A 24,150-nucleotide genomic window follows, 5' to 3' on the forward strand; every position below is an offset into this window, starting at 1 on the left:
TGAAATAAAACCACTTCTTGTATTAAAAGTATTTTTCTTTAGTCATTTGCTTAAGGGCTAAATGAACCCTAAACTGTAACCTGGTCTCCATGGAAAAGTCTTTAAAGTTTTTAATCTGCTTTATGGTTTTTATTGCTGTACTCTTATCTCCTCGTAGATACTGTAGTATTCCCAGCTCATAGTATGCATATGGCACCAAATATGCATCAGATTTGATCATTTTTTCATTTTGAATAACACGGTTGAAGTATAGCTCAGCTCTCCAGTATTTGGATAGATATTTCAGGCATAGACCTTTTAGTAAATATACCAAACACATGTCATCTATTTGGTAATCTTTGGGTTGCTCTTTCCGTAGAACTGCCTCTTCCTTTTCAATAAGTACTAGCCAGCGGGAAACAAGGTCTCGTCTCTTTCTTATAATTCGGAAGCCGCTCCAGATATACATAAGCTCCAGAATAGGTTGTGCTATATGCCACGAGGTAGAACTGCTATAGCGTTTGGATTTCAAAGCGGCAAAGTTTTCCACTGGGACAGAATACCCTAGAACTTTTATTTTTAGACTATCTACTTTTAAAAACAAAGCTCTTATATCCTCACCTACAGATTTCACAAATTCGGCAGGAAGCATGGTCAAAATGGCAGCTTTGTTGTATGTGTAGGATGCTCTGGACCAATTGCTTTGTTGACAGAGTAGGTCTGCATAGTGGTAAGCATAACGCCATTCCTGCTGGAAAATGTAGCACCACATAAGTTCCCAGTAACAGAAGTGATGAAGCTGTTGCCATTCATTTTGTAAAAATATGCATTGTTGAAGTTTTATCTCTGCATATTCAAAATTCCCTTTCAGCATGCTTAAGCGTCCATAACAAAAGACAAGGAAGACACACTTGGGAAACTTCCTGAGATAACTTAAAAGGAGAGCTTCAAAATTATGCTTCTTTTCCTTTCCAGTGCCAAGAGTTACAGAGATGTAATTGTAATATAGGAACAAGGTTAACAAACACAGTATGTTGTGAATACTGGAAGATGATGCACCTTCATGAAGTAAAGTGAGACCTAATTCCAAACTTCCAACATGACCAACAAAATTAAATAGTGGAAGAATCTTAGGTGGTAAAAGCGCTGCTACCAAATTGAATGTTCCAATTCCAAGTTTTATTTCTCCAACCAAATGTTTCTGGGTTTTGCTTTGGTAGTTTGGTAAACGTGTTAATAGTTGTTGACAATCTTTATATATCTGGTAACTTAGCCCAAAATTGATTCCAGATTTGAGAAAACCAAACATACTTTCATCTTGTAAGAGTACCAATGATGCTTTCAGGGATAAACTTTGAGCATAACAGAGTTCTGCATGAAATTCTTCTTCCTTAAGCTTACTTATTCCCTGTTTGTAAATTAGACGAGACAGTGAATTAACCAATGAGGTTTTTTTCCTGAAGTTGTCACAAGTTTTCAAAACCTGAATCATTGTGGTGTTTGCCAGTTCTATATCTTGCACATCAAAAGTCAGGAAGGCCCTAAGAACCACAATAGTGCCATAGATAAGGGCATGGTACATGCTTTTATTACACAATGGGCGAAGCCAATCCAAAGCTTCTGAGAATTTATTACTTAGAAATAAATAAAATCCTATTGTACTTTCTTCTAAGGATGAGGTAAGGTCGACTGATGTTGCTACTGGAATTTCTTCAAAGGCGTCTTCAAAATGGTCCTCCTCACTTTTCATTTCAATTCTAGGAAATGCCATATTTGCTTTCCACTCTGGAGAGGATATAAAACATATACAGGATAGCCTATATCAGATTGCACACCTTTCTTGGGTAGGAGGAAGGGAAAGAGGGGGAGAAAATTTAGAACTCAAGATCTTATGTAACTGAATATTGAAAACTAAAAATAAATAAATTTTTTAAAATTTAAAAAAAAACATATACAGGGTGCAGTGATATAGTTGAAAGGAAGGTTGCCTGATCTTTCCTGAGTAATGAGGTGACTGGTGTGTCACATTTAGGGTTTGGGCCAATGCTGAAATCTTCAAGTTGTTGCTATCGCAATAAAAATAGAATTTTAAGAAACAAGAATTCAGATAGTTGGGTAATGCAATATGATTGATACTTTTACAAGAGAAGAGAAAAAAAAGGAAGCCACATAGACAGGACAGTGGGGCTAGAGACAACCAGCTACAGGGAATGAAAGAGGCAACAGATATAAAGACAGACACTCTGAGGCAGAGAGAACTTCTGGGTCAAGTTTCAGTTCAGATAAACTGCTTTTGTCAGACCTTAGTATTCACTTGGGCTATGGGTTTATCTTATCTTTAGTCTTATCAGTCACTGCCTTTCAAAAGCAACCTAACCATTCTGTACAGAAATGTGTTAACTGTGCATTAAACCTGGGCATTGCAAAACAGAACCCTCTTTTTCTCTTTCTGCAAAATAGCTTTGTTGAGTTCTCCACATCCTGTATCCATTTTTACCTTTTACACTCAATTTTAAATCAGCATACTGCAAGGAAGTTGTATGCAAAACAGATACAATTTTAAAATGCACTATTATTTAAGATGTACTAAAGTTACACATAGAAAAAGAAAGGTCACTGCTGTTTAGTTATTTAGTCACTCTCTCTTAAACCTTCAATAGGTTCAACTCTTAAAGATATGGCCATAATAGCCCAATAGGGAGTTGGGGTGGGGAATAATTCTCTGGATTGCCTTAAAATGATTTTTATCTTTTTTTTTTTTTAATTAATTTTTTTATTTTTTTAATGTTTAACAATCACTGCCATACAATTGCGATTTTATCCCTCCCCACCCACCCCCCACTACCTCCCTCCCTCCCCACGACTGCATACAATTCTGTATAGATTCTACATATACTTTCCTATTGAGTATATTTTCACTATAGTCATGCTATGTAGTCAGACTAAGATAAATGAAAGAATCCGTATAACAAATCAGAACATGATACACAAACAGATACACATACACAAACATGATCTGCTACATTATGTGAGTGACTTCCATATTTCTCTCTCTGAGTGTGGAAGGCATTTTGCCTTGAGGTCCACCATTGGGATTTTTTTTTTTTTTCAGAAGTTCTTGTGTTATTACAAAAATCTAAGTCTACCAGAAAAAACTCTCACACACTGTGGTTGTTGCTGTGCATAAAGTTCTCCTGGTTCTGCTCCTTTCACTCAGCATCAGGTCATATAAGTCCTTCCAGGCCTCTCTGAAGTCTTCTTGTTCATCATTTCTTATGGCACAATAGTACTCCATTACATTCATATACCATAATTTATTCAGCCATTCCCCAATTGATGGACATCCCCTTGACTTCCAGTTTTTGGCAACTACATAGAGTGCTGCTATAAATATTTTTGTACATGTGGGACCCTTTCCCATTTTTATGATCTCTTGGGGATATAGTCCTAGTAGCGATATTGCTGGGTCAAAGGGTATGCACATTTTTGTAGCCCTTTGGGCATAGTTCCAAATTGCTCTCCAGAATGGTTGGATGCGCTCACAGCTCCACCAACAATGAATTAGTGTTCCAACTCTCCCACATCCTCTCCAGCATTTATCATTTTCTTGTTCTGTCATGTTTGCCAATCTTATAGGTGTGATGTGGTACCTCAGAGTTGTTTTGATTTGCATCTCTCTAACCAATAGTGATTTAGAGCATTTTTTCATATGATTATAGATAGCTTTAATTTCTTCCTCTGAAAATTGCCTGTTCATATCCTTTGACCATTTATCAATTGGGGAATAAATGATTTTTATCTTGAGGGAAATCAAGCTGAGGACCAGTTTTAACTCACAGACCCAAGATTCACTACTTCTAACTCAGATGAGGGCTCCTTTCGACATTTCTAGAAATTTCTTAGATGCAAGTGTGGGCAGGACTGATATATTTAATGAATGCCTCATCACTACCAGACCCCATTTAATATCATACAAAGGCATACTGATATTCATTTAATGAGGATTTGATAGGTATGTTATTTTTGTTTTCCACATTGTTACCATTGCAGTAGATGCAAGCCTAATCTTTTGGACCCTTCATATATGGAATGTTATACAGCTCCTTGCAGTTTGAAAAGAAATTGTGAGCAGATGACACTGGTTATTAAGAGAAACAGACATGAAAGTTTAGTGTTAAAATTAAGTAAAACAGAATAAAGTTAATGATATGCTTTAATGATATAGAATAGTGATGTATGCTGTTAGGTATACATGACAAGTAATTTGTGTAAATAACTATAAAAATAGAATCCAACTAAATAGTTCTATGGCAGATAGACCATCACATCGCTTCCTAATCCAAACCATACTTAGGACTAGTAAGATATCTAAATTTTCTGCTGCTATTTGTTCTGCCCTCTGTAGGATCAGCGTGTTGGCTTTACTTGATTGACAAACAGAGATGAAAAGAGGAAGAATCAGTTAAGTTTATATCCTGTATTGAAACGTAGAATTTTCACTGTACTCTCACAAACACCTATATGCCATTCACAGCAAAATTTTCTAGCATTAAACATCTACTCATTTATAAAAAGTTATTATCAATAGTATGCCTTACTCTATCTCTTTGTCCACTACACTCCAAATGGTTGCCTACCTTCTCTGCCCTTAGTTTAGGTACACCAGGTATCTCCTTTTGGTAGCAATCTGTCTACTCACAGTTTGAGGGATCTAGGATTTCCTAAATGAAGGACATATTAATTTCCAAGTGTTTTGGATCTGGGATAGCATTGACACTAGAAATGGAGTATTACTTGTCAATTTTTATCCTTGTTTTATTGAAAAAACTCAGACAGGAAGGGAAAATGTGGTGGTGTCACTGTTTGTATCCATGGAGGGAAAACACTAATGAATGGCTTAAATGACTGATCCACTGAAGTGTTAACAGGCAAATATCTCGTGAAAGTGTTAAGACTAAGACTTTTAATCACACCTTAGTGTGAATTAGCTTAATTAGGATGCTTTTCTGATGCCCCAGATGTACTTGAAGGATGAGAACTGAATGTAGGGAAAGAGTGAAAGGAAATTTTGAAACATGGGGCACTTCATGGGAAGACAGGGCTGGTTTTGAGCAGACAGAAATGAGATTAGGGCAGTGCGTGCCTAGGGGATAAAGGAAACTGAGACAGGCGCAAAAGAAATCAAGAGAGAAAAGTAGGTTCAAGAAAAACAAGGGAAGGGAAAGAATCAGGAAAAAAAGGAGTGGTCAGTAGTGTTAAATGCTGGGGAAAAACCACTGAATGATGACTAAGGGGGAAAAATGGCTTTAGTGACTAGGAAGTTATGGATGACAAAAGTAGGGATGACCTTCAAAAGATAAGTGAAAACAAAAACAATTTACAAGGATGTAAGTGAGTGGTAAGAAAATGACAATAATTGAATGAATTATAAGGACTATTCTTTTTAGAAGAACTAATAAATCAAGCAAACATTTATTAAATGCCAACTATTCTCACTATGGTAGATACTGGGGAAACAAAGGAAAACTTCCTATTTATGTGCACCAAACTGAAACTACATTGTAACATGAAGCAGAAAAGATGTCCCAAACAAAAATTCCATAAAGAAGCCAACAAGAAATGCCATGACCTCAGATGTCTATACACCAGGGCTTTTAAAACATTTTTGTGCTTGGACCTTTTTGGATATCTGGTGAAGCCTGTAAAACCCTTCTCAATATTTTTAAAAATTCATAATTGAAGGAAATGCTAAGTTTCAGTTGGAAGATAGTGAAAATTAAGGTTTGTTTTTTTTCTATCCAAGTTCATAGACCTCCTGAAATCTATCCACAGACCCCTTAGAACCCATTTGTTTTACCCAAATATACAAGACACAGATGAAAATCAAAATAATGTATAAAACTTATGGCAAATAGGGAAATTTGACATAGATATCATTGGTGAAATTAGGTTCATGATTAGAATATGACTCTGAATGGCGTGACTTATTTAAAAAAAAAAAATAAGCTAGGCAAAGGTGTGTGTGGGAATGGGATTGTCACATTGTTATAGAATATATATTTATATGAGGAAATCCAAGAAGCAGATTGGAGAAGCATGATGGGAAGCATTTGGGCAAAGACCAATGCAGGCAGAAATAGAAGTTACATATAATCTAAGTATAGCATAGATTATCTGGGAAGAAAGAGGAAATAGAGAAGTTGGGTTAACTTCACATAAGCTTGGTAGCAAACAAGATTAAGTAGTGATAAAATATTTCAATTATCCAGACATCTGCTAAAGCTCTGTCTGCCCAAAGTAGAGATACTAATGATTTATTGACTTGCCTTAATATAATTTTATCCTTCAAAAAGTAAAGGAACTAATAAGGGGGTCACTCTTTGAGTCTATGCCTATGTGTATACAAGGTTCAGTTAAGACACATGAACTATATCACTCCTGAGTTGCCAATTAGCTAATTTTCATTTTTGCTACAATGTTGAAACTTTGGACTTGAAGTCCTGCCAGGGGAAAAAAAAGGGTGAAATCAATTGGGGTAATGAGAACCAGACAAGGAAAACATTATACCTCCAAAAATGTCATACTTTGCCCAGAGAATTCACACTTCTTTCAAGATACCATAGAGAAGGAGGTGGGTTACCTAACTCCTGCCAAATGCATGGGCATGCCTGCTACGCACATAAATAACTTTTGTCAGTATTTCAATTGATTTATGATACTAAATGCTCCCTCAAATTATATAGCTTGGAACTTATGTATAAATTTTCATATTCTGTGACTTAAAATTTTAAATCTCATTTTATTAATATCTTTTTGAAAAATAATTTTTTTTCTGAATATATTCCTTCCCTTTCCCCCCACCTAATGGGTCATCCCTTCTAATAATTTAAAAAGAGAAAAAACCAGTTCAGTAAAACTAACCCACACACCCATTGTCCTATCTCTTCAATGACCAAGCTTGGTCATTATAATTACATAGAATTTAGTTTTGTTGTTGTATACTTTCCATTGACATTGTTGAAGTTATTGTATATATTTGTTAAGGAGGCTTGCCTGTGCATACCCAGATCTACTAAGTTGGAGGTGCCCTGCTTCCCAGAGTTCCTATTATGTAGGTGTGAGTAGTCTACTTTGATTGGCTACATAGCCAGAAAAAGCTGATTTCTTGCTCTGTCTTTAAAATCTGCCAGACTGTAACTATCTCTCTCTTTTCCTGTTGACTCTTTCCTGCTGCATCCTGAAGGTGAAGATCATAGTTCACCCACAGCATGGGAGACATGAACCAAACTGGGAGTGGGGTGTACCTCTGCTCTTTTGTCCCAGCTCTGAAAAATGGGCCTAGGTTTTCTGTTCTGTCTTGTGTGCGCTTCTCAGTTTCAGGTGCCATGGTGGACCCTGGAACCAGAATTACAGAATAGACAGGATGGTGCAGCCAGGAATCCTGGTAGAAAACCTAGCCAAGGTCCCTGGGACTTGAACATAAGAAGATGAGGGATAGAGTTGAAGTAGGTCTACTATGCTGTATAGAAATTGCCCAAAGATTGGGGAGGGTGGGGAAATTATGCCACATGTGTTAGGACATAAGTTTGCATGTTTGTCTTTATACCTTTGAAGTAAATATTTTTTTGTAAAAGCTAATTGTGCTGTTAGTGATAAAAAGGAATTGGGGAGTAGAAGACCTCTCTCTACAACTGAGGGAACATACTTGGTGGATGCTCTAGCCATTTGCAAAGATCCTAGACACAACTGACCTTAAGGAAGTGGGTGCCAGAGTGGTAAGTGTTACATATTGTTTTCCTGGTCTGGCTCACTTTACATTGGTCCAGGTAGGTAATTCTCTGAGCTCATAATATTTGTTATTTGACAGTTCATTAATATTCCATACTGAGTACCACAGTGTCTTCAACTTTTGCCCAATAGATGAGCACCTATTTTGATTTCAGGTCTTTGCTACTATAAAGAATGCTGTTATGAATATTTTGGTACATGTAGGATCTTCCTTTTTGTTTCTGCCCTCCTTGGGGTATATGCCTTAGCAGTGGACTCTCTGGACCAAAGAGCATGGACATTTTTGTCACTTTTTAAATCATGATTCCAAATTACTTTCCAGGATGATGGGAATAATTCATAGCTCCACTAATATTGTATTAATTAGATTTCTCTGAAGTCCCTCAAACACCACCTATTTCTATTATCTATCATTTTTGTCAATTTGTTGAGCATAAAGTAAAACTTGAGAGTTGTGATTTGCACTGTGCTTACTATTAGTAATTTGGGGCAAACTTTCATATGGTTGTCCATTGTTTGCAATTTTTCTTTTGAGAGTTATTTGTTCATATAATTTCACCTTCTCTATGATTCTTTTCTATGTTCTCCCATAAATTGCTTTCAGAAGAGCAATCATTATTCTGTAGGTTTTCCTCTATGTATTTTAACATTTTGAGGGCATTAAATGCAATATTCAGCTCTCCCACCTTCAACATCATGGTATCTCAGAATTGGAAGAGACTCCAAACACCATTTATTCTAGACAATACCTGAACAAGAATCCCCTCTACAATATGGTCAGTAATTTACCTAGTGGTTTTCACTACATACCTGCCGTATTTTCTTATCATACATTTCATGAATGGTATATTTTATACCATTTCTTCTGTGTAAGTCATCACATATATGATGTAAGCCACTTACACTCGCCATGTGTTTCTCCTTTGCCTTTTGAGTTTGATTCACAATTTGGAGAGTGCAGTGGATGCATGATCTACAGGCATTTCCTAGCATTATAGAATACTAAAATATTCAGATAGATGTGAGATCTGGCCGTTATGGATATTTCCTCCAATAATGAAAACCACAATCCATCCATACCTGTTTTATGTGCCATTCATGTCCATGACCTTCACTATGTGAAGAGCCAATCTTTTTAATGTGGTTTTTCCTGTGTGGATTTATTAGACCAGTCTCTTTTAAGCCCTCTCATTGAGCACATCCTATAGTATTTAGGGGCTTGCTGCAATCAGCACAATGGCATCGACAAACAGGAGCATTCATAGGGAATAACTTCCATTTGGGTCCTGAATCTAACACACCCCCATTATAGTAGCAAATACCTTTGATGGACATACATCTTCCTATTTTATGACATGCTTAATAGCCATAATCAGAGACATATTAAACAAGTTACCTCTGTAACTTTTCGATTCAATTCTCTGTAGTGTTTTATGGGGGTACATAACTATACAAGAATAACTTCTATAACACAACCAACACATAGTCATCAGACTGCTTCTGATTGTATGTGTCAAAGAATCTTGAATGATCTTAATATTCATGGGCAATACCTTCTTCAACAACAGCATGTAAGTGTGCATTTTGCTTAAGTTTCAGTTTCTTTTTATAATCAGTGATAATCAGCTGAATCTTATGTCCTCTGTAGCTTTTCTATTGATTGTGTTACTTTGAAGATAAGGATTACTGCAAAAAATTGTTTACCAAAGCCTGTCTGTTCCTATCTCTTATTATTACCTAAGATATTCTTGAGAGGTATATAGAATATTACCAGATTTTATAAAGATGAGACTATAAATATTGACATTGACTTTTGATTGCCTTTTTTTGGTAATCTCTGATTTTGTTGTTCAGTGCCAGCAACTGGTGTGGTGTAGGGCAAGACGGTGATTGAAAAGAAAGAGACAGCAGCAGCGGGGGCTAGGCGAGTCTGTACAATCTGTACATGACCAGTTTATTGTAGCTCAGCAAGATTTCATACAGTCGAACATATCAATACATCTCATGTGAATTCAGTAGTTCCCAAGGGAAAGTTACTCCCAAGACAAAAACATTCTTCCAAGTTCCATGATCCCAAGCCACAGAATGTACACATCCTTTCCTAGATAACACTGCAGCTGTCCTTAAGAAATAAGTAGTAAGAAAACATGAAGAAGCCAGGGAAGGGGAGGCCCTGCCAATCCCCCTTTCTCATCCTCTGGATTACCTTGCCCTGCTTCAGTCAATCCTTCAGGTTAACTCTGGCTCTCCACAGTTCAGTTCTTTTCAGTTGTGTCTAACTCTTAGTGACCTCATTTGGGGTTTTCTCAGAAAATATAGGTTTGCCATTTCCTTCTCCAGCTCATTTTACAGATGAGGAAGTTGAGGCAAATAGGTTAAATGACTTGCCCAGAGTCACACAGCTAGTGTTTCAGGACAGATTTGAACTCAGGAAGATGTCTTCTTGATTCCGGGCTAAGTACTTTATCCACTGTGCTGCCTAGCTGATTTCCTAATGATTTTGGATCTTTTGTTCTTTCAGATATCTTTAAAATTAATTCATTCATGCTTTCAAAACTGTGTTAACTTTCTGTGAAAATTTTTCAGGTATTTTGTCTAGTCCAGCTGCTTTATCAGACTTCATTTTCTTATAGTTTCATCTTCTTCATATGAGGAACTGAAGTGTTTGTGTCCAAATATAGTGGTGCCATTTTCACAGAATAATAAAATCTCATAGTTGGAAAGGATCTCAGAAGCCATTTAGTAACATAACATAGCTGAATAAATTTGTCCACTCAACAACATCAGACCTTTGCTTGAAAACTTCCAGCAAGGGAGAACCCACTCCTTCCTGAGTTGGCCTATTTGAGTAGCTCTAATCATTAGGTAGTTTTCCTTGCACCGAGCTTAAATCTGTCTCTCAGCAACTTCTACCTACTGGTCCTGGTTCTATTATCTGAAGATGCACAGAGCAAGCCTAATTCTTCAATGACAACCCTTCAAATACCTGAACACTATCATATTCTGTTTTAAGTTTTCTCCTCAGTGCCTTCAACCAATCTTCACATGGCAGGATCTCAAATTCCTTCACCATCCTTGCTGATCTCCTCTGGATCCTCCCTAGCTTATCAATATCTTCTGCACCTGTGGCACCCAGAACACAACACAACAGTCCAAGATGTAGCCTGACCCTAGCTCTGGGCAATCTGATTCTTAATGCAGCCTAAGATGATATTATATTAGCTTTTTTGACTGCCATACTACATTGTTGACTCATGCTAGGCTTGTGTTATGCTAAATCCCTAGATTATAGGATCATGGATTTGGAGTTGAAAGGGATCTTTGAGGTTATCTAGTTCAAATCCCTCATCTTACAGAGGGGAATAGGGAGGTAAAATGACCTGCCCAAGGTTACAGAGGTCTTATGAAACACAAACAGGATTTGTACCTAGTTACCTTGACTTTAAATTCAGTGTACTACACTGCATTTACAGTTGACTTTTTGAGTTTTGGTCTAGACCCATGATTTCATTTGTGGAAGGAATTTCCTAGTAAGGAACTCCCTCTGTCATCTTTTTCAGACAGAATTCTGTCTCTTCACACTTTCCCATTGTGTACTTGGAAGCTTATTAAGTTTAATCTTATTAGATTTGGCCTAATATTCTAGCCTATCAAGATATATTTGGATCCTGACTGTCATTAAATGGGTTGGTTTTGCCTTTTTGCACTTTGTTTGATAATTTGATAAATATGCCATTCGTGCATTATCCAAATTATTGATAAAATTGTTAAATAATAGATTGTTTTGTTTCACTGAAGATCTCCTTTCAAGTTGACATTAAACTATTAATAATTAGTTTGATTTTGACCATTCAAACAGTTCTGAATCCTAACTGCACTATTATCTGGCATGGATCTCTCAGTTTTGTCCACAGAACCTAAGAGACTTTATCAAATGCTTTGTTAAAATATAGGCAAATTTTATCTGTAGTTTTTACCAGCCTAGTAATTCTGTCTAAAAAGGAAATGAGGTTAGTTTGGGAGACCTATTTTTAACGAGGAAATGCTGTCTCTTTATGATCATCAATTGGTTTTGCATATTTTTGCTAATCATCTATTATTCTTATCCAGAATTTTGCCAGAAATCAAAGCCAAGAACGCTGCCTTATGGTTTGCAGACTCCAGTTTTGTTTAGTTTTTTTATCGAGACGTGTCCTTTTCCAATTTTGAAGTATCTCTCTTGTTTATTCGTAATTGTTCAAAGATCACTAACAGTAACTCAGCAATCATATCTTCCTGTTTTATCAGTATCCAAGAATATAGTCCGACAAGCCTGGTGACCTTAACTCATCAAACAGATGCTCTCTCCCTTACTTATCTTTGATATGACTCCCATGACCATTTTTGTTCCACCCTTTCCACTTCAAAGATCCTTCTTTGAAAGAGAAAACACAAGTAAATAAAGAGTAGGGATGCCTTCTAACATGTTATCATTGTCTTCTCCAGTTTCTTTGATTTTCTTTCTCCCTATATAGTATTTTTAAAAAATCCTTTCTGTTGTCCTTTGCTTTCTTTAACAGGATCAAATCATTTTGAGCTTTAGTACTCCTGACAGCATTCTTTTGTTTTGCATTTTCCTTTTTATTACTATGAACTTGAAAAATATTAACAAATGTGAAAATTTCCATGTACAAAGAAGAACAGAAAAAGAAGACTGCATATGAAATTATATCCACTATATATGGCTTGATTTTTTACAAGTTTCTAATTTAATAGTTTCAACAATGTCCTATTTGTATCTTCTTCTGAAAATTTTCTTCTCCTGTTTATTTTTTTAGTGCCATCTCTTTCCTTTCTTTTCACTCCCTTTTTTAAATTACCACTATCCTTATTCCTCCACTCCCCAAGTCTCCCCTCCAAAGAAAATAAAGGCCTTCCCTTATAACAAATTAGTCACATAAAACAATTCTAAGAATGTCTCAGTCTGTGCCTCCAATCCATTGCCTTTCTTTCAAGAGATAGGAAGCATGAATCATCATGAATCTTTTGGAGTTATGACTGGTCTTTGCATTGATCATGGCTCTTAATTCTTTTAGAGTTGTTTTCTTTTATAAGGTAGTCCTGGTATAAATTGTTCTGGTTCTGCTCACTTTACTCTGCATCAGTTAGTACAAATGTGAGGCATGCGTTTCCCATATAGGTTGTATGTGTTCACATGGGTTTGACGAGATGTGGCTCGTAGGGCAGTGTGAATAGATATCTCTATACTCCTCTGATTTCATTGAATAGGAAATTCCCCTGAGTCCTTATCAGTGTGATAAACTGAGGAAAGGGACATGCTTCTTCGCAGTCTTTTTTTTTCCTTTCAGGACCTTTTTTTGAAGAGAATTGGTACTGCATGTATCCTCTCTTGAAGCTGGGAACCAGAAGATGATAAGATTCTCCCCTCTCCCAAGCTCTCACCAATTCTGCCCTTCTTGCAGGCATGGAACATCAAGTAATAATTCTCTGTCATCTAAGAGAGTCTTATGCAAATGAACTTGAGCTCCAGATTACACATCTTCCCTGCTTTCTCTGAATATGTCTTTTTCAGCATTTTTTATAGCACAATAAAATTCTATTAATTTTGTATACCATGATTTGTTCTGTCACTTCGCAATGAGTACCTGCTTTGTTTCCAATTCCTTGCTACAAGAAAAAGTGCTATGATAAAGATTTTTGTACGAGTCCTTTAACTTTTTCTTTTCTGGTATAATATCACAAAGTCAAAAAGTATGCAGAATTTAGTGACTTTTTGGGCATAGTTCCAAATTGTTTTTTAGAATGGTTGGAGCACTTCACAATACCATCAAAAGCATTAGGGCATCTCTCCTGATACTATTCTTACACACCTGCTAAATATCTGTAGCCCTCCTTGTTTACTTCCTTTGCTTTTGTTTTTTGTACATTCCTTTTAAAAATATGAGTCAGTTGATAAGTTCCCTGGGTATCCATAGGTCTCTCTTTAGATAACTTTTCCTTTTGCTTCTAATAAGAATAGTTTCTCTGTTTTCAGAATTTCATTCTTGTGAACTAATTATCCCTCCCTGAGATTACTTGCCCTAAAGAATTTTAGTTCTTGGAATCTTATCTTTTCTCTCTCTGACCCCTCATCTAGCATGAATTCTTTCTTCTCTTCTAATCACAAATTCTAAGTTCATGAACCGGTTCCTCCCTTTTGGTGAAAATAAGATTTCCCCATATTAGTAACTTCTACTTTTGAAGGACGGATTATCAGTAATTTGATGATGAAAAGTTTTAATAGAAATACTGACAGTTTCATCCAAGAATGCTCTTGGTATGATCTGATTTAGTTCTGTTTCATGCAAAACCTTCTCTACATTTGTCCTTCTTGCATCCTTTTTCCTTCATTTCTCTTTGCTGTATCACAAGCTACTCATGATGTTTCATCATCCTCTTCTTCAACGTTACACACATGAATTTATATTCCAAACTAATATTGTCTAAGGATGCCATTTGTCTGTTTGGCAAGGATATCAAGAAAGAAATTACTGACTAAGGTAGTTTCTGGGCTTTTTCGGATTCCTCATTGAGGTATAGCACCTCTTTGGGGGGGCAACTAGGCAGCACAGTGAATACTCCAAGAAGACTCATCTTCCTGAATTCAAATCCAGCCTCAGACTCTGACTAGCTGTGTGATGCTGGGCAAATCACTTAACTCTGGTTGCCACAGTTTCTTCATCTATAAAATGAGCTGGAGAAGGAAATGGCAAACCACTCCAGTATCTTTGCCAAGACTCCAGATAGGGTCAGGAGGAGTTGGACACTACTGAAAAATAACTGAACAACTTACTCTAAGACTGTCCCAATTTTTATTCATATGTTGTGTCTCCTAAGTGACAACTACTCCAGTTTCAAGGTGTGGTATGGGTCCATATTACTTGTTAATTCACAAGCCCCCTCATACATTCACTTTGATAGCCAGTCAACAATAAGCTCAAAGCAAAGGTGCTTACTGAAAAAGCATTAACAATTGTAACAAAAACATTCCCTGCATAAACCAGGGCTATACTCTCACACAAATACATACAAGCATTAGTAAGATGAATGGATACACAGACAGACTATTCAGGTGGAGGCACACACATAAGGAATACATGGTCAAAGTAACTCACATCTTCAGGACTGTAGACTCCGGGTATCTTTTCTTGTGGTATCCTTATGCTGCTCCCCCTAGGCGTGTGTTTTCCTCCTTCATTGCCTAAGAAGACTGTGCCATCAGAGAAAGAATGAAATGACTTGTACATGACTTTGTTTTTGTTTGAGTGAGAGAGGGCTGTGCAGGTCACCAGCCTCACTTCTCCTCCAGAGTCATCCGAATCCAGTGACCAGATATTCATCAGGATGACTGGAGATGACCCAGGATGAGGCAATTGGGGTTAAGTGACTTGTCCAAGGTCACACAGCTAGTGAGTGTCAGGTATCTGAGGTGAGATTTGAACTCAGGTCCTCCTGACCCCTGCACTGGTGCTCTATCCACTGCACTATCTAGCTGCCCTGCTTCCCCTAGGCACAGCATTACTGTTTGGCATGTTGCTCTTCTGGACTCTCTGGGCCTTCTTTGTAGCTCAACTCAACTCCGCATCTAAACTCTCTGGGCCTGTTCTCTTCTGAATTGCTGCTGCTCCACATTGCCTTTGTTGATGGGGGAAACAGAGAAATTTCCTCCTGTCAGCTAAAATCTGGAAAAGCTGAGGAAAAGATAAAGAAAGATTCTCTCTCAAGAACTTTTTTTCATCCATAGTTGGCTCTCTTCTGGATGGCCATGCCTGATGGACTCCTTGAAGCTTTTTAAGGTCACAGGTGGTATGGCTGATTCTTTAGCCATCCAGTAGCTAGCCTTCCTATAAATCCACCAGAATGAAAAAGAAACTTCTTCACAAATCCTAAAGAATCCCTTAATCAATATTCTCCATACCCCCCGCCCCATATTTGCAATTGTTTTGTCTTAGTATATGTCTATAGGAAATGAGGATAATCAGATTTAATGTCTTTTCCCAATTTTAGTGTTAATAGGTTGTTTGTATAAGTCCTGGTATTATCGTGATTACATGCAATGTCTTCTCATCTTTATCTTTTTTTCTAATGTGGTATTAATTCTGACTTTTGCTAATTAACAGTCTGACAGTATATAGGTATCTGATTCTGATATGATTCATACATCAATAAACATTCACAATAATACCACACTAAGATTTGCAAAGTGCCTTCCTCAAAAGAATTCTGTGAGGTAGACAGTAAAAGTATTATTAATCCTATTTTACAAATGAAGAAACTAAGGACATGAGAAATTAAATGATTTGTCCATGCTATTAAATGTGTAAGGCAATTGAATTGACCACTGGCCTTGGAGTCAGGAGAACCTGAATTCAAATCTGGCCTCAGACACTTGGCACTTACTAAGCTGTGTGACCTTGGACAAGTCAGTTAATCCCAATTGCCTTGCTTTCCCCCTCTAAAAAAAATACGTCTGAGGCAAGATCTGAACTCAGGTGTCCTGACAGCACATGTAGGACACTATCCACTATACAATATTACCTCTGATCAGTAACTGAAAGTTTTTATTTAATTTTTTGTCATGTTGTTTACAGATTGCCATGTTCATTGCCTTCTGACTCATTTTGAAAAAGTGTTCATGATATATAGGAATAATAATTCTTAACAGGTCTAAAACCTTTGTTTCCTTCTATTTAATTCTTTACTATTTTTTTACTACTTTACTATTTTTATTACTTCCTTTTTCACCATCTTCACATGCATAGTTGTACTGACATTGCTGAGTGTCAATGTATATGTTAACTTGGTTTGGAGGATCTTGTCAAGTATTTCTACCTCTATCTCTTCATCCTCTGTAATAAATGTTGGAAAATATGGTACAGTCATCTTTTTTGTAGTTGTCTTTACATTCATCATGAGTAGTGCAAGAGATGTCCAAATATTCCATGGTACTTCTCATTGCCTTATTTATGTTGCATAGAAAAACAATTCTTTGCTTCTCTAAGAACTTAGGAGTAATTGCTCCATTTAGCAGCAACTTCCTTATGTATTCTCATTTCATTTATATCAAGAATATCAATATATCTATATATATGTAAGCCATGGCCCAGGCGCCCCTTTTTCTGTAAGATCCTGCAATCACAAAAACTGGGTCTAATCCAAGAGGCCTCAAAAAAAAAAAGGGCCATTCTTCTTTGGTCTATTATGCCCTTACCCAGAATTTATTCTGAGAAATTTCTGAATATAGTTTGTGTCTAGATTTCCACAGATATGGGTAAAAGGGGTCCCCAACATCCATAAATGTACTCAAGGTAATAAAAGCATTTTAAATACAGGATAGCCTTTATAATTCTACAGCAAATAAAGATACAAAGGACTCATAAAAAGCCATAAATAAATATAGAAAGTATATAAAGTGCTCAAAGATCTCAAGTAGTCTACAAATAAACACATAAAGCACTGGCAAAAGTTCATCTTAGGAGAAATTAAATTTAGAGTTGTCTGTGGGACAGTAATCTAACATTCTGGTGACTCCCTAGATTTCTCACAAGGTTCACACAGTCCCTCCCAGATTCACAATATTCCCCATGGTTTGACCAACCAATTGGAAGGCAAATACAAATAGAAATTGCTGTACAGAAAAGCCCTTCTCCATCAGATCTTTATTATCAGTATGAGGCAGTAGAAAGAACACTGGATTTGGAGTCAGAGGTTTTGTATTCAAATCCTGGATCTGCTTACAACCTGCATGACTTCTTGGGCCTCAGTTTTTCCTATGAGAAGGCTAGACCCGATGCCTTGAAGACCCCTTACAGTTCTAGATCTATGATCCTGTGAACTTACTATGATAGTTGGGGTGATAAGGTCTCAATCTGTTGCCTTAAATAGTCATGGCTTTAAGTCCCTTACTATTCTCCAGTTGCAGGGGTCACAAAGATAATCCTCTTCTTTCTCCAAGATAGACAGTTTTCAGGAAATCCTTTTTATTTTCAGGAAGTTCCAATCCATGAATTCTCAAATTTGGGGTTACTGTCAAGGCAGCCTCCAAGGCTGGTGCTGCCCAAACCTTCCCTTTTCTGCTAGAAGGGTAAAATACAAAATCATCCTGCCTAGCACTCTTCCTTTGTAAGTTGGGGTTCAGAAATACTCTCTTTGAATCCTCTTCTTGGGACATAGGAGTAAAATACTGGTAATTCTATCATCACTGGATCAACAAGCATTTATTAAGTCCCAACTATATGCCAGTGCTGGACTAGGGCCTGGGAGTAAAAAGACAAAGATGAAACAGCTGTGTGCTTCTAAAAGAACTCTGGCATCACTGCACCAATCCCTGCTGTCTTCTAGGCGAAGAAAGTTCACTATTGGCTTTCTTCTAGAGCTGAATGGTTAAGCTATGAGCAAATATTTGTAACTCAAGGTAGCTTCTGGAGAGATGTCAGGGTTGTAGTATAGACTTTTAGAAGTCATTAAATAGAGATGATAATGATGATAATGAAAATTATTAACCAAAAGGTTATGAATTCTACATCTGTGCCTTTATTTATTTTATCCCTTGGACATTATTGCTTCTATGCTTGTTGGAATATATTTCTTCTACACATCTTAACCTATTGAAATCCTCCCATTTTACAAGGCCCCAGTTAAAATGTTTTCCTTAATCCATTCAATGAAAGTGATTTCTCCTTCCTCCAATTCTCATTATGTAGTTTGTTTTTAACTCTCCTATGCACTAGTTGCATTCTTATTTTGCTTGACTAAAGGGTTGGTTTTAATTTTTTCCTTTGAGGTTTGAGGAGGGAAAGAAGGTGAATCTTTGTTTATTGAAAAAAATAGAATTAAGTTTAAAAAAAACAGGTTTAGGAGGAGTGAGGCATAGGAAGAAGTGGAATGACAGGAGGTTATCGCCAAATAGAGACTGTCAGGCTTTCTACTTAAATAAATGGAACACACTGAGGTCCAGGTTGTGACCCCACTGTGGCTGAGGGGGGCTAAAGGAGATTCAGGGAAGCTGAGGAATTAAGTGTAGCGTGTTTAAGGAAGAGTCTCTGGAGATAGTCTTCTAGTATAAAGAAGTTGGGGAGGAAAAGATAGTGAGTGAGCCAGGTACTGAACTCTTTGAGAAAGGAGGGAGAATGAGTTGGGGCTGCTTTATATTATCAAAGCCATCATAATTAGAATTGGCTGGAAAACTGTGATTGAAAGGACTTAAAAGGAGGAAAGGTGGATGAATGAAGGAGGTAAAAAGACAACTTAGAAGTGCCATAGGGGAGCAAGGTATATTCTGACTTATGAGCATGATAGTACAAAGAGAAAAACTTTCCCATCAGGGAGATCAGGGAAGTCTTTACAAAAGAGGGTATCTAAACTGAGCCTTGATGGAAGAAGAAGATTTGTACAGGTACATAAAATAAGGGTCTACACAGTGTGGAGAAAGTACAAGTAGCAGACTGAGTTCAGATATAGCCAAGAGTCCAGTTTGGTTGGGATGTAAAATACACAAATAGGAGTAATTTGAAACCAGAATAGAAAGCTAGATTAGAGCCAGATTGTGGATCACCTTAAATTTCACAGCAAAAAGTTTGCATTCCATGCCAGAGGTTAGGGAGGTTCATCAGAGGAGAAATGACCGAACACCTCATTAAGAAAATTATTTTGATAGCTGCATGAAGGATAGACTGGAGAGAGGATAAAACAGAATGAGTACAAAGCAGGAAGATATTGTAATGGTTTAGGTAAGAGGTGAGGTCTCAGTTAAGGTGCTAGCATTTTAAAGGAAAAGGTGAATAAATTTAAGTGGAAAAAGTCAAACCTGGTTGAAGAATAGTGGCACTATGAACAAAATAGGTAAGTTGGGAGAAGGAAGAGATTGATTTATAATTCTTTAGGATCATAAATTTAGAATTGGATGAGGCACTGAAGATCATCTAAGTCCAGCTCTATCAATAAGTCTTTGCATGAAAAGTGCATGAAAGGTTAGTGGAAGGATTCTTTTTCAAATCTCAGGGGTGATAATTACAAATATGACTAATAAGTATAGGGCAGTGGCCTTATACAAACTCTGAGAAGCTCTTTTCCTACTGGGTAGTGCAAGTGGCAGTGATTTGGGACAGGGTTTCTGGGAGAGGAGGAGGTGGATACTTAAAATCCATCTAGAAACAAATCCCAACCTCAATCATCACTGAAGTCAAGTGCTAGACATTTAGGGCCATGCTTCTCTTTGGTGCTTCCTTTCTCCATTTGTGGCTGACTCTGATGTTCATTTTAGCCTGATTTAATTTATGTAAAAAAATGGTGAGGGCTATGGGTGCAAAGCCCACAGTTCAATTTTCTCTAAGTCAGCAACAGCAGCAAACTATCTTTATACAGTCTGACCTTGTGCCTGGAGTACATCAGCTTCCCTTTCACCTCTGTGAAGTCTGTCCTGCTTCCTCAGTTCTTACAGCCCTACCTCAAATTATCTTGTATTTACTTAGCTGTTTACATAGTATCTCACTCAGGAAATGTAAACTCCTTAGAGTAGAAACTGGTTTTTGTTTTTGTATCACCATCATCAGGTAAGCATTGATTAAGGGCCTCCGATGTAGCAGGTACTTAATAAACCCTTTGTTAAAAAGAATTTAATTGTTTTGGGAATCATAATAGGACAAGCATCCTCCGGGTTTTGGATTTGTGCCAGAGGGGGAGGAGTTTTAGAGGCAAAAATCTAATTCCATTTTAGCAGAAGAGGCTAATTCTTTTTTAGCCTCCTACTCTCCCCTAAGAAATCTGCCAAAGCACAGGCCAAGGTACTCTGATTTGTCCTAAATTAAGGAAAGTTATTGCCTCCCAGTGTCAGTAATTACCACATAAGAGTTATCAATTATCAAATCTGATATGAGAAAAGTTTTTTCAAGTATGGAAAAAATTTAATAGACAAGAGGTATACCTTGTGCATATTTGACTTTGTCTCCGGGGCTGAAAGGTTATGAACAGAGCTTCGTTACTACATTTTCTGTACTTTCCACACTGCAAGATAAGATTTAACATGTACACAAAATGTTGCTATGTATATTGTTCCTTGTAATATTTAACTTAAAGAGTAAATGTAGTCATAATCTAGCTAACTGATCTGAGGTAACTCAGTTATTTACCATAAAAATGTATTTGCTGATGCTTGGAATAGTTACTTTCTAAAATGATAAACTTTTTATTAGGAGAGCAAAGTAATCAGATGACACAAATATTTTTTAGAAGACTATACAGTTTCAATGACTTTCATTCCCAGTAAATGAAATATTGCATGCTTTATGGTTTCACCTATGTATTATTAATCAAAACACCTAAGAGTAAAAATTGAAGATAGTCTCTGTTGGCAAAGACAATATTAATGCAAAAACTTGGAATTATGGAATTTTAGAGCTGAAAGGAACCATAGTGATCAACATAAAATACCTATTTTTATTTACAGAGTATAATCAAGTCACCAATTCAAATCCTAGTCTGGAGAAATTTGCCTTTTTCTTTAGACAAGCTAGAAAAATCTTCAACACACAGGTCTATTTTGATTTGAACTCATACACCTGACAGAAAGGTGTGGTCAGTGTGAGCTCATATTTTCTTTGGTTTTTTAATTGGGGGTGTGTTGGATTCTCCATTTAACTATTAGACTAGACTTGTAAACCAACTTTCACAGTTAGTATTGTTGACCTGAAAACTTGGTTAGAGAAAAGGCAACAGGCTAAATGCATACATTTTATGATTTAATTAATTAATTGATCAGTTCCCCATAAAGAAAAGTTACATAGCGCTATGGAGTCAGAGGTGACTCTGACTACCTAGTACAGAAATCATCTGTCTTAAGTACATTTTGCCATGAGAAAGAAACTCTCCTAATTAAGCAAATCATAACTTCAGGAAGACAGGACAATTAACAAAGCAATGTCAGTCAGGCCTTGAGATTCCAGACTGGGTAAGCATATGTCTCGGTGATAAGGAAAGAAATTCCACCACTAGTAATTCCATTCCCAGCACTCCCCTAAACAGATAATTGACATAGGAAAGGGTAAACTATGTTCAATAGAAATTACGACCTAAGATGTCTATATTTTCTTTACCATTAATATGCCATAACATAGTAAGATACAAAGGAAAGTCCCATTATTCAAGATATAGTGTCTTAGGTTAAAGGTCTCCTTAAGGAATGTAGAGTCAGCCTTGGCTGGCTTTTGCTGACATAGGAAGAGGCATTCTCTGAGTTTACTTCAGAGAGAACAAAGAGATTATTCCAAAATTTTATATTAAACATTATCAGTATGTTGGTAATGAGTTGTCACCCCACTGTTCCTTCCTGGTTTTATTCTTACCTGTCTGACCACTCCCCCTTGGCATCTCCAGAGGGGTCAGTAGGGCCCCAGGGATAAGTCCTGACCTCTCCTCACTCTTTGTCTCAGAGGATTTATCATTTTCATAAACTCACTCATGCATCCTCCTAACTTCTATTTCTGTCACTCCACCACCATCCTTCCAATTACCCAGGTTTGAAGCCTAGGAATTATCTTTTACCCTTTCCCTAAATCTACTCAGTACAAAGCTCAGTGAAATCCTAGGAATTCAGAGCTGGACAAGAGGTCATCTAGTCTAAACCCCACATCTTACAGATCAGGAAACTGAAGCCCAAAGAAATTAAATAATTTGCCAAAAGTCCTATAGGCAGTTAAGTAGCACCGGTAAAATCTGGATCCCTAGGAGGACTTTGGCCACCTAGTTCTCACTGTCCAAATTAATAAGGTTTTGTTGTATTTACAACTCTTCTTTCCCAGAAAATATGAGAAACATTCTACAAATATTAGATTAATCCTTACCAAAAACTTCATTAAGCAGGTAAGCAGAAAAACTTTTAAGTCTCCATGAAAATGAGCACCATCTATGTTCCCGTAGTTTACCCAGACCATCAGACTTTCACCCTTTGGTAACTCGCTAGAAGTTTAGTTTTTTTCCTGTATTCTAAATCCTTCAGAACCTATCCCCGTACATTCCTGATCAGGAGTTGTGGGACAATTCCGGCGGCTGGGGAGGCGTTCTTAATTGGGGAGAATGGGTGGTGGGGCTGCAGATGCGGGGACGTCAGGATCTCGTCCGCTAACCGGGGCTAGCGCGGAGAAACCCACGTGCACTTTCAACGTGCGCTGTTACAACGCTCCTAGGTGGACACGGTCAGTCCTCCTGGATGGAGGACCGAGGATCAGGACACGGCCTGGGGCCTGGGGTTGGCAGCGCTTCTGTCTGTTTCCCCAAAGTTAGATCCCTCCTACTACACACCGTAGGATGCCCCGGAGAACGCCAGGTGACCACGGACTGGACTTCCTTCTGCGCACTCCCCTCCCCCCCGTCTGGGCATCCTGCCACGGGAGCAACAGTTCAAGCCGTGGGAGGTCTGTGAACTTGGGTGACCAATAAAAATGACTTCCTTATTTCTACGTAACAGGTGTCCTCGGTCATTCTGTGTGTCTTATTGTGGGACCGGGTCCGTCCAGGGCACCAAGAGGGTTAAGATGCTCTTAGGATTGAGAGATAACAAGCCCGGGGGCAAGGGGTGGCGAGCGACTGCAGACAAGCCCATTTTGGGGTTAGAAACAGGGGCGGTGCAAGTGGGGCTTAGAGAGGATAAACAGCAAGGCAGAGGGAGGGAGAGGTGCGAGGAATACGAGTCCCCCAAACAGAAACGCCGGATCTAGCGCTGGGAAGCGGCTGCCTCTCCCCGGAGGTCCTCCAGCAAAGGCTGGGGGAGGGGAGGGGAGGTTCGGGTCCTGGCCTCCGGGCTCTACACTGGAAGGGGCGGGGGGGGGGGGGGCGGTGATTGCTCTCGCCGCGGGCGGGGGTGCGTGGGGGGAGGTCTCCTCCTCACCCTGGCTCAGGCTGCCGACTCATCGATTGGGAGATGACCTCTCTGGAGGCCGGCGTCGGAAGTCTCGGCGGCTACGCTTTACTGTCTCGTGTTGGGGCGCTCCAGCTGCACTAGACACATGACCCCAGCCCCGGGGTCCCGGACCTGGGAGGGAGGGGAGGAGAGAAGAGGGGAGGGAAAGGAAGGGGAGGAGAGTGAAGGAAGGCGGGAAGAGGGTTGGGCAGGAAAGGGCGAGGAAAGCGCAGGCTAGAGGCGGAGCGAGCGCGGAGGAGCCCGGTGTTCCCATGACAACAAATCCCCCCGCCGCCTGGGATCCCAGCCCCCACGGCGTTCGAGCTCCTTCCGTGTCGCTTCTCTACCGTTTCCGCCTCGCGCCTTTGTGTGGCGCGTGATGACGACATGACGCACGCGTACGGCCGAGGAGGAGGGGCCCTGGTATATAAATTCAACTCCAGGAGCTACGG

The 24,150-nt window shown here is 38.4% G+C and overlaps 1 protein-coding gene across 4 annotated transcripts; it reads right to left on the minus strand.

The window, feature by feature from the left end:
- Positions 1–24,026, minus strand: LOC140521111 (tetratricopeptide repeat protein 39B-like). Of its 4 annotated transcripts, XR_011972799.1 has the most exons (4): positions 23,687–23,934; positions 20,729–20,808; positions 14,922–15,016; positions 9,687–9,889 (listed from the first exon to the last, which is right to left on the minus strand). XR_011972799.1 is itself a non-coding variant. In XM_072635823.1 (3 exons), the coding sequence occupies exon 3, from the start codon at positions 1,748–1,750 to the stop codon at positions 23–25; it is 1,728 nt and encodes a 575-aa protein (XP_072491924.1). In that variant the 5' UTR covers positions 1,751–1,764; positions 20,729–20,808; positions 23,687–24,026; the 3' UTR covers positions 1–22. The 4 variants fall into 4 exon arrangements, 2 of the variants coding, with proteins under 2 accessions (XP_072491924.1, XP_072491926.1); XM_072635823.1 differs by lacking the exons at positions 9,687–9,889; positions 14,922–15,016 and adding an exon at positions 1–1,764 and having other exon boundaries at positions 23,687–24,026; XR_011972800.1 differs by lacking the exons at positions 9,687–9,889; positions 14,922–15,016 and adding an exon at positions 15,024–15,497 and having other exon boundaries at positions 23,687–24,000.
- Positions 24,027–24,150: the final 124 nt, after the last annotated feature.

Source organism: Notamacropus eugenii, chromosome 1 (genome assembly GCF_028372415.1).
Source record: "Notamacropus eugenii isolate mMacEug1 chromosome 1, mMacEug1.pri_v2, whole genome shotgun sequence".
NCBI classification, from domain to species: domain Eukaryota; kingdom Metazoa; phylum Chordata; class Mammalia; order Diprotodontia; family Macropodidae; genus Notamacropus; species Notamacropus eugenii.